The following is an 11,023-nucleotide window of genomic DNA, read 5'->3' as shown; positions in this document are numbered from 1 at the left end:
GGGTCATAGGTGAAACACCTGGTGGACCTTCCCACGTGGAGGAAAAAGAAAAAGAAACAGCGTGGAAACCGGCAGCGTCCCAGGTTAGTCCTTTCCGCTCGAGATGTCGCCTTCTCTCAGCGCGAAGCTCTGTCGGAACAGGCGGCGGCTTCAGATAGCGTGAAGTGTTGAGCTTCTTTCTTCCCGGGTCTCGCATTGCCTTTCGAGGCTCACCTTCTCGTGCAGCACTGCAACATTTGATCAGTTGCTGAAGAGTTACTACAGAGTCTGGATTCATTGTATTAACTGCGGACCCACTTTCGTTATTGACTATGGGATATTTGTCATTCATTTGCATTTTGCTGTGCTCTTAGTATCTGCCATTTTTCACGGCCAGTTTTTCCTTTGCAGACAGTCTATCTTTCTCAAGAGCTTTCAAGAAGGTTCTTTCTCAAGCCCCAACTCTGGCTTCTTAGCATAGGAAGTTGGGGTTGGGGAGAAGGTTGCAATACATATGGACAGAGAGTGTGTCCTTTTAATGGTTATAGGTCATGTAAGGGAATGGGTGGCGCTGTGGTCTAAACCACTGAGCCTCTTGGGCTTGCTGATCAGAAGGTCGGTGGTTCAAATCCCTGTGACGGGGTGAGCTCCCATTGCTCTGTCCCAGCTCCTGCCAACCTAGCAGTTCAAAAGCACCCCAGTGCAAGTTGATAAATAGGTACTGCTGCGACGGGAAGGTAAATGGCGTTTCTGTGCAATCTGGTTTCCGTCATGGTGTTCCGTTGCACCGGAAGCAGTTTAGTCATGCCGCATGACCTGGAAAGCTGTCTGTGGACAAATGCCAGCTCCCTCAGCCTGAAAGCAAGATGAGCGCTGCAACCCCATAGTCGCCTTTAACTGGACTTAACCGTCCAGGGGTCCTTTACCTTATAGGTCATGTACAGAGCTTAGCCCACGGTTGTAGGTCTGGAAAGGTGTGCACACCGCAGACTGTGGTGGAAGGTATAGCCTGGTTCTGTGCTTGTTTAACTTGAATTAAGAGCTGAATTAAAGTTCAGGAAGGTGGTGTTCAATAGGATTTGATTCCATGTACGGTAAGTGTGGGATGAGGAGGTTCACAAACACAATTCATGCATGACTACCCATCAGGTGATGTTTCCTCGCTCAGGGAGGAAGCTAGACTTGTAAGCTGTTCCCATTTTAAAGCATTGTACAGTAAATATGTTCCTCTATGGCATTTCCCCTGTGATGACAATCTCATGTGCGTACGACCAATGAACATGTATGTATGAGTTCATACTTAGTGGCAATATGCATGGAAATAAGGATATAGAATCTCTTGTTGGGAGGCCTCGTGCCATCAGCTGTAGCCAGCATGACTGATGATCAGGGATGATGGACACTGTAGTCCAAGAAACATCAGAAGGGCCACAGTTTCCATGTACCTGGTTTAGCTAACCTTGACCATTATCTCAGTAATATTTGCAATAATGCCTAGCAGTTCGAAAGCATGGCAACTGCAAGTAGATAAATAGGTACCGCTCCGACGGAAGGTAAACGGCGTTTCCGTGCGCTGCTCTGGTTTGCCAGAAGCAGCTTAGTCATTTGGCCACATGACCTGGAAGCTGTACGCCGGCTCCCTTGGCCAATAAAGCGAGATGAGCACCACAACCCCAGAGTCGTCTGCGACTGGACCTAATAGTCAGGCTTACCTTTACCTTTACCTTTAAGTTGGAAGTGCCTTTATTACAAATATGGAAACAGGGTGAGGTGACTGAAATGGAGAGTTAGTGTCTTGCTGAAACCACCCAGTGAGTTAATGACTGAGCCAAGGTTTGAATATTTTGACAACTTCAATTCATGACAGGTGTTCTTATCTCCTATGCTGCTTCACTGTTGTTGTTGTTGTTTTGCAGGCTCCTATGCCCTTCTGTAGCTAGCTATTAATGTAGATTTCATGGTGGTTTTTAGCATCAGCCAAAATTGGTGCAACCTACTTATGATTTTGCTATTAGCGAATTGGTACAAAACTAGAGATTCTTTTGATAGATTTTGGTTTATCTAATACTTCCTATATCTGTTAAAACCTTTTATTTCCTCCCCACAGGATTAAAAAATGACATCCCTCGCTCACCAGCTGAAGCGCCTTGCGCTTCCTCAGAATGACCCCAGCCTCTTGTCTCGAAGTGAAGTAGCATCACTACTGTTTGATTGTAAGGAAGCTGCCAATATTGACAGGGAGACATTTTTTGCAATAGGTAAGTGAGGGGCCTAAGATCACAGACTTTTATGATGCCTGAGGGGTCAATAAATTTGGCTGGCCTATGCAACCAGCCACAATTTGTGGTTACTGCTAACTGTCTTCACTTGCGGAGGAAAAAGATATTGTCTCTCATGCTGGCTTAAGTTTTGGAGTTATCAGAAACAGGGGTCAGGCATCATTTCTCCAAAAAAGAGCATGAAATCAGAAATGCACCTTTCAGTTTGGACTCTGTGAAAGACCACATGTCTGCTCAGCACAGAATATGCTTGCCACTTGTGAATGCATTTGTGGACTCTGAACAAGGTTAATTGCCAATTTACCATAAAGGGTCATCTGTTTTCTGCTGCTCCAGATGAAGTAAGATTGTTTTGGTGAATTTCATATTCAGCTCAGGATTATAAGTAGGAATTTCTTTACCTTTAACCTTGGCTGATAATTCATAAACATTTGATATATGTGTAGAAAGGGGGACTTCTCCTAGCTCTTTCTTGTTCAAAAGTATGTTGCCTGAGAGAAATAAAACCTTGCAATTGTGAGAAGAAAATAAATAAACATTATTTTGATAGCTGTTTAATTCAGGTTGTATGTTTAATAACAAATTGGGGGCATTCTGTATTACACTCCTGTTATATCTGACACAACAGTGAAAGCCCATCCCCAGCACCCCACCCCATATGAGCAAGAGCCTTAAGTCCTTGCTACTTGCAGCCAATATGGTTACCCATTTTTCCACTGTGTAAGGAGAAACCTACAAGAAACTTGTGTTGCATAAACCTTGTGAGAGATTGCAATTTAGTTGGTTCTGGGATGATTAAAAGAACAACGTCTTGTAGTAGAAACCAAGCTCGCTTATAAAGAAGAATGTAAATACAATCAGTGCAATTGTGTTGTTTGTACCTTGAGCCTGTACAGATATCAGTAAATTGCTCCAGACTGAATTGGTCTACAGTGCATCTGCGTGGAGAAAGTAACACCTGGTTTATGATTCTGGCCAATGTGAATTGACAGCTGTATGTGTGCATTTGCTGGGTCAAACATTATTTGCCCCATGTGGCTTCATTGCCAGGGATCCTCTGCATAGAATGATTTGTCACTGACTGACAGGCTCATAAAAACTGTGTGAAGTACTGAAAGTATTCCAATATCTTTCCTAGGGTGCACTGGGCTAGATGAGCTGATGGGGATTGATCCTTCCTTTGAGATTTTTCAGCCGACACTTTTCAGTCAAAAGTCCAAAGGTTTGGAACGCAGTGTCCAAACAAAAGCAGTAAACCAGCAGCTGGATGAAAATATTTCATTGTTCCTGATTCACTTGTCTCCTTACTTCATGCTCAAACCAGCACAGAAGTGCCTGGAGTGGCTGATTCACAGGTAATCTATTCATGCACCTTGTTTATAGTAAACTGCCCACATATTTGGGACAGTTACAATAAGCGTTGTCCCAAGATGGCAACATTCCAGGGCAATTCAGGGAACTTATAGCATTAGTCGAGATGTGTAATCAACTTTCACTTTATATTGTGTGAGGCTGGATCTTGTGGTCTGCAATTTGCAAATCAGTCTCAAATACTGCCCCATGCTAGATGGGCAATACTGTGATCGGTTGGAGCTATTGTGAAGTAAATGTATTTGACACAAAAACTCCTATGTCTAATCATGTGGTTGTGTTATGTCTGTTTGTTAGGTTTCATATCCATCTGTACAACCAGGACAGTTTGATTGGCTGTGTATTGCCCTATCATGAGACAAAGTTGTTTGTGCGAGTTATCCAGCTTCTGAAAATTAGTGACCCAACTCAAAGGTGGCATTGGCTGTATCCGATTCAGGTGAAGTAGCAAAAGATGAATATATGTGGTTGTATTTCTAATACTGTTACAGTGGAACCTCTACTCATGACCACAATCCGTTCTGGAGGCCTGTCCTTATGGCGAAGGGGAGGCACCGTTGTGCGCAGGCACGGGCGGTGATTGCCCGCTTCTGCGCAGGCGTGAAAGCAGCAAACCCGTCGGTTACTTCCGGGTTTGCTGTGGTCGCAACTTGGAATGTCCGCTAGTGGAGGCAGTTATAAGTAGAAGTTCTACTGTATTATCCCTGGTTGTCTGCAGCATAATCTCATCAGTGGTTTTGACACTTTGAACTTCATGTGTATCTGCCTTCTTTGCATGTTGGCTGTAGGCTTGGTCAGAGTCAGCTTACTAAATTGAATGTCTTGCTTTTTTGGCCCCATACTTACAGTTCCCTTTCAACTATGTTCATTTTTCTCTGTATGCCAAGGACTGGGAAGCTGTGGCCCTTCAGATATTATTGGACTCCAAATCCCATCAAGCCTAGTCAGCATGGGCAATGGATGAAATATGACATCTGATGTCCCAGCCAGCATGTTTGGTGGTCTGGGATTATGGGAGTTGTAGTCCAACAACACCCCTAGTGCCACAGATTCCTTGTCCCTGCTGTATACTTTCACTGCTTTTTAAGTTTTGTTTTTTCCATATTGTTGACTATACCTTACAAGACATTAAACAGAATAAACCAGGATTTTTATTATGCCTGTTCAGTCTTCCACTGATTTACTTATTTGTCACTAGCAACACAATTTCATGTATGTCTACTGGGAAGTGTAGGCTGCAGTCTTGTACAAAATTACTTGAAAATAATTCCTATTGACTTGCATAGAGTAAACATCATATTAATTTATAATATACGTCCCCATCTTTCCTCCAAGGAGCACAGAACAGCTTACATAATCACTCACCTCCCCCCCCCCCAAAAAAATAATTTTCACAACAAACTTTTGTGGTAGTTTAGCATGAACTGGTCCAGCAACACTGCCAGGAGTTCTTTGATGCATAGCTGCCCAGAGTGGCTGAGGCAATCCAGTCAAATGAGTGGCATATAAATAATAAAATTATTATTGTTATAGGCTTAGCCACATGGCTGCACACATATAACTAGTGGCGTGTTTGCAAATACCATGGGCATCAGTGGTACATAGATTCATGTAACAAGATACAGGACTATTCTCTATGATGTAGAGTGCCTTGAATTTATTATAATGGGAACTACTTGTTGTTTTCTATATATTTTCTCTGAAATTTAATTAAACCGTTTTTTTCCTTTCTCTTCTGATCCTTTCTTTTTTGCCTCAATTGCAGAAACCAGGAGTCCCTCTTGCAAGGGGAACTTTGATCACACACTGCTACAAAGACCTGGGTTTCATGGATTTCATATGCAGTCTAGTGACAAAATCTTTAAAGGTTGGTGTGCTGTTCCAGGGCAGTGTCAATTTGATGTTCTCCACATCTGTTTAAATACCACTTCAGTGAAACACTGAAAGGAAAGAGAAATTGTTTAGAAATGCTAAGTAGCAGTTATTGTGTGGCGGCCCACTTATGCTGGGCAGACCTGAACAATGGCTTCGATTACTAAATATCACACTATAAAATTATTGGATCCATTTAGCTGATCTTTCATGATTGATTGATTGATTTTTCTTCTAATGAAGGATATTTCCCTGGCAACTGTGTTATTTTAAATAGGAATTTAGCATTCCTCAATGGGAAATAACTATTATCTTGTTAGGCAATTTGAATTTCCTGGGGTCCATTTGCATGCTTACCAACTGGGGATCCGGTACATGTGCTTGAGGGTGGTGGGCTTCTCTCTGTTTGGAAGGAATCCCAGGGGTCATCTAGTCCACCCCCTGCAATGCTGGAATGTCGGCTAAAACATGTGTGGCTTGTACAGGATCTCTGTCTGGTACACGGTATGGAAAGCAAATGATGCCGTTTTTGCCTTTGTTTTATCATTATCCTTAATACACATCTCACTTCTCTCTCTAGGCCTTTTCACTGTATCCAGGGAACTTAACACAACTGAGAGTCCTGTTTACTTTTTATGCCTCTACAATTGTGTCTGCTCTTGGGGCTGCAGCAAGTATAACAGACTCTCTAGTTTCCAAGCTGCTTCCTTATATCCAAAAGGTACAGTTTTCCTGAAGTGATTACTTTTGCTCTTTCAATTTGCAGTTGTTAGTTTGTGGGAATGTATTTTGCAGTAGATAAACAGAGATTTCCTTTTTTTTAACTAGCCGCATGTTGAATGTTGGCTTTGAAGCGAAAGCCTATTGATGTCATGGTTTCCAGATGCACCAGCATTTTATGAAAATGATACTTAATGATTCTCTGTCTCTCACATTCTCTCAGCTATTACTTTTTCCATCTGTATTTCAATTGTACAGTATTATATATTGGAGTGGGTGTGTTGTTATCACATGAGAGCACAAGGCTGTTTATAATCCTCATCCCTGGTGTTTCCAGGTCACAAATGGGACTTCAGTGTTGTAGCCACTGGTAGTGAGAAATTTTACTGTATTTATTGGCAATAGCCCAGTTCTGGGATTGCTTTTCAGAAGCAGGAGCTGCCTTGTTTGCGAAGTGGATATTATTTAATTTATGGAGTAAGGGACGCGGGTGGCGCTGTGGGTTAAACCACAGAGCCTAGGGCTTGCCGATCAGAAGGTCGGCGGTTCAAATCCCCGCGACGGGGTGAGCTCCCATTGCTCGGTCCCAGCTCCTGCCAACCTAGCAGTTCGAAAGCACATCAAAGTGCAAGTAGATAAATAGGTACCGCTCTGGCGGGAAGGTAAACAGCATTTCCGTGCACTGCTCTGCTTCACCAGAAGCGATTTAGTCATGCTGGCCACATGACCTGGAATCTGTACGCCGGCTCCCTCGGCCAATAACGCGAGATGAGTGCCGCAGCCCCAGAGTCGGTCACGACTGGACCTAATGGTCAGGGGTCCCTTTACCTTAAGGCATTAAAGTTTTTGTAGACGTGAGTTTTCCAAAATACTCTGTTAAATACTCCTCCCCAAGACCTGCGCTGTTTCTCTGTCAAATTGTCAAAAATATTTTGGATTGCTTTTCTCACCCTAGGGTTTGAAGTCAACCTTGGTGGATTACAGAGCAGCAACCTACATGATCATAAGCCAGTTGGCTGTGAAGATGACAATGGAAGTGTCTCTGGTTCGTTCCTTGGCGTTGAAAATCAGCAAGACTTTGACCAAAACGCCCTCCCTTATCAAAGAGGGTTTAGGGTGCCTCATCATCCTGCTACAGAGTCAGAAGGAGGAAGGGCTTGGGAAAAAGTAAGTTGAGCTCTCTGTTTCCAGGAGGCCCCAACATACAAGATGCACTGATCAAGTAGTTAAGAGGAGTGGCTAGAATAGCATTGCCCAGCTGGTAAGCAAAGTTGTAAGAATTGGCAAAAGCAGGACAGTAAAATGGGACTACCTATCAGCAAGCGGCCAGGATGCTTGCATGCTGTTGCGTGCAGGATTTTGCAAAAAAGCGGCAACTGCAAGCTGATTGGAGCAATCCAGTTTAAGTGAATGCTTCCTACCGTGTGCAGAAGAACAAGAGCAGCTAATTTCCTGGCTCTTCAAAGATAACCAGCTTCCCTGATTCCACAGCTTAGTCACCTTAATAACAGGTGGCTGACAGCTTAAACCTCTTCAAACTGTTAAGACTGCACACATGTTTATGATTGCTTTTGGTCTTTTCTTTTTTGTGCAGGCCGTTTACCTATCTGTGTGATGTTCCCAATGTGATTGCCATCCTTCATGAAATTTCAACAGCTCACGATGTCAGTCCAATTTTGCATTACCTCTTGCCACATCTAGTTCAATCAGTTGTTTATGGAAAGACAGGTATGTTAATGGATTCCTTGTGGTTGCTTTTGTAAATGAGATATAGGAGCTCAGGTGTTTGGTTTCCCCCTTAGAAGCATAATTATTTTGGGGTCAGCTAGCCTCGCAGTGATGGCCAAACTTGGCCCTCCAGCTGTTTTGGGACTACAATTCCCATCATCCTTGACCACTGATCCTGTTAGCTAGGGATGATGGGAGTTGTAGTCCCAAAACAGCGGGAGAGCCAAGTTTGGCCATCACTGCGAAACAGGATATTTCTTACAGGGACATGGAACCAACATAGGACAGAAAATATTACATTCTGCTGTACTGCAGAATTTTATTTGTGCTCCAGTACAGTTTAAGCATAGGGAACTTTTCAATATAAATGTACAGTATTTCTTTCTTTAAAAAATAGTTACAATGTATTTATACTTTTTCCCTTTTTCAGAAATGGAAGAGAAATCTGACTTGGTTGATTATGAAACCTCCATAAAACATCTAGAAGCTATAGTTACAAGTATACCTTTAGAAAAAGATTTGGATCGTTTATTGGCCTGGTAAGCTAGCCTCTCCTGTTGAGTGAGTTTATTTCTTGTCCTTGGTGATCTAGAGAGCATCAAGTAGATTTTGACTCATTTTCATCTTGCAATGTGACTTTCTAGAATATATCGGTTGCCTATTCTAGACACAAGCAGAGATCCATAACTTGGAAAATGAAAACATATTCATATTTTAAGTTCCATTGCATTTTTGTGAATAAAAATAACTATAGTGCATTCAGGACTGGCACTGAGAGAGAAAATTCCTTTGCATGTAGGCTTGCTATTAAAACGAAGAAGCTCACAAGGGAAATAAAATCTAATTACTAGCTTTTGAAATGAATTGAGAACTGTCAAAATGTAAATGGCTTGTTATATTTCTGTAAGGTGATAATTTATTCATTTTCTTTCCGCTTCAGTAAATTTCTGGAAGGGTATATCTCGTATGGTGTAGAGAGTGACTCTGATCCGGGCAAAATGGCTGAGTTGAATAAGCAGCTGCTTCCTCTAATCAGACTTTTTGAAAGAAAGTAAGTGGAGAGAGATGTGTTGCCTGTTAAAATCAATATGTCTGTTGTCAGTAATCTGGGGTCACAGGGCAGTGAAGGTCAATGTGCGCCCCTCCAGATGTTCTTGGACTTTACAACTCCCATCATCCCTAGCCAGTGTGGCCAACCATCAGGGATGATTGGTCCAACATCTGGAGGGGGCACCAGACTGGTTGTTGCTATCATGGGGCATGGAAAGTATACATGAGCCTTGAGTTTGTAACCTAAATGTGTAGGTACTTTGCATTTTATGCCCTTGTGCACTCTCCCAAATGTTAGGGGGAGGTTCATTGCCCAAATCTCTCCTCAACAGGAAGGCTTTAGCTACCCTGTGCATAATGCTTCAAGGTGGATGCAAAACAATGCTCCTTTGGGAGAGAATTTAAAAGCCTAGGTGCAGCCACTGAGTACGTTCTAGTGCTCTAATAGTATTAGGGACTTAATAGTTTGATAACAGATTAGTTTCTGATTTACAGTAAACATCTCTTTGGTGTTTTAGATGTATATAATTTATTGCCCTAAATTAAGTGTTTAATGCAGGATAATAGATTGTGTCCAATGCACTCATTCCATTAGCACAAGGATTTCCCCCCTACACGCATCCCACAGCATTCCCTAATTTGCTGTGGGTGACTGGGGAAACCCCTGGAGCAGAGGAGAGGGAGAGGTAGTTATGTTGGCAGCCAGAAGTCCTTACACTGAGGGATCAAGTTTGTTGAATACCGCCCGGTGTCTTTATAATAGCATGAAAATAATTTTTACCTTCCCTGAAACTCAAGAGAATAGACTGCCCTAAAATGCTCTCTGGAAAACATTGTCTTCTTCTTTCTTCTTTCTTCTTCTTCTTCTTCTTCTTCTTCTTCTTCTTCTTCTTCTTCTTCTTCTTCTTCTTCTTCTTCTTCTTCTTCTTCTTCTTCTTCTTCCTGTGGCAGATATTCTGCAACTCTAGATTTGGTACTGGAGGAATATCTGAAAGATGTTAGAAATCAGAAGGAACAGGATCTCTTCCACCAGTTTATTTCTCTTTCCATGAGTGGTGGTAAATATCAGGTAAGTCAAAGATCCTTGAGATTGCTTCTTTTTGAATGTGTTTCTGTACCAGCATTATAGTCAGCAAGTGTGGTAAAAAATTCTTTGTAAAATGACAGATGACTGCATTGTTACGGCATCTTATCAGTATTGATGAAATCAAGGCATTTTCAGAATTATTATGAATAATATATACGTTGCTAACACAGTAACCACTCAATCCTTTGTATGTCTACACAGAAGTAGATCCCATTGAGTTCAGTGGGTCTTGTTGTTAAGTGGGTACAGCTCAGGTCATCTTCATTTGTATCCCTAGTTTCTAGAAGATTCCAATACGTCTCTGCTGCTTAGCCTGAATCATCCGCAGCCAGCGGTCAGAGTTCTGGCTGTTCAGCATTTGAAAGAAATTGTTCAAGCATCAAAGGTTTGTTTGCCTTTTTGGTTTTTTGCCTTTTGTTGCACTTTTAAAAATTAGGATCTTAGATGATTTAGCAAGCACTGTGCAGGTGGCAGCAGAAAAATGTACCTTTACAGTAGCCAAAGGTAAATTCCCACTATTTATTTCTCATTGGCTCTTTCTTCATTTTATCTGTTAACAATAGGGGGCAGTCAAATCTCTGTTTCCTTCATGTCAGTAAAAAGGTGAAACTGGCTTAATTGGATCCAGAGTGTCCATTTCACAAACAAAAGGGCTCTATTCCTTCACAGAAGGGGCTATGATGCAAGGGGAGCTTGAGGAAGGGTAATCTCATCCAACTCCCTGCAATGCAGGAATCTCCATGACAGCATAGCTGCCAAGTTTTCCCTTTTCTCGCGAGGAAGCCCATTCAGCATAAGGGAATTTCCCTTAAAAAAAGGGAGAACTTGGCAGCTATGCATGACAGATGGCCATCCGACCTCTGCTTAAAAACCTCCAGTTCTGTGGGAGGCAATTTTCACTGATCTCTCCTTTCTCCTGTGCCACCTGTCCTACTGC

The 11,023-nt window shown here is 42.3% G+C and overlaps 1 protein-coding gene across 1 annotated transcript in view; it reads left to right on the top strand.

Annotated features, from left to right (window-relative positions):
- HEATR1 (HEAT repeat containing 1) overlaps positions 1-11,023 on the top strand; it is a 40,017-nt gene continuing 28,994 nt past the window's right edge. Inside the window, exons 1-12 of the mRNA XM_035108386.2 lie at positions 1-83; positions 2,087-2,237; positions 3,397-3,613; positions 3,927-4,068; positions 5,395-5,496; positions 6,082-6,222; positions 7,177-7,388; positions 7,816-7,949; positions 8,380-8,488; positions 8,890-9,000; positions 9,951-10,068; positions 10,364-10,471. Coding sequence (XP_034964277.2) covers positions 2,096-2,237; positions 3,397-3,613; positions 3,927-4,068; positions 5,395-5,496; positions 6,082-6,222; positions 7,177-7,388; positions 7,816-7,949; positions 8,380-8,488; positions 8,890-9,000; positions 9,951-10,068; positions 10,364-10,471 — 1,536 coding nt within the window. The 5' untranslated portion in view covers positions 1-83; positions 2,087-2,095. The remainder of the gene's footprint in view (positions 84-2,086; positions 2,238-3,396; positions 3,614-3,926; positions 4,069-5,394; positions 5,497-6,081; positions 6,223-7,176; positions 7,389-7,815; positions 7,950-8,379; positions 8,489-8,889; positions 9,001-9,950; positions 10,069-10,363; positions 10,472-11,023) is intronic.

The sequence above is a fragment of the Zootoca vivipara genome, chromosome 3, assembly GCF_963506605.1.
Source record: "Zootoca vivipara chromosome 3, rZooViv1.1, whole genome shotgun sequence".
NCBI classification, from domain to species: domain Eukaryota; kingdom Metazoa; phylum Chordata; class Lepidosauria; order Squamata; family Lacertidae; genus Zootoca; species Zootoca vivipara.
This window is presented reverse-complemented; position numbering and strand designations above follow the sequence as displayed.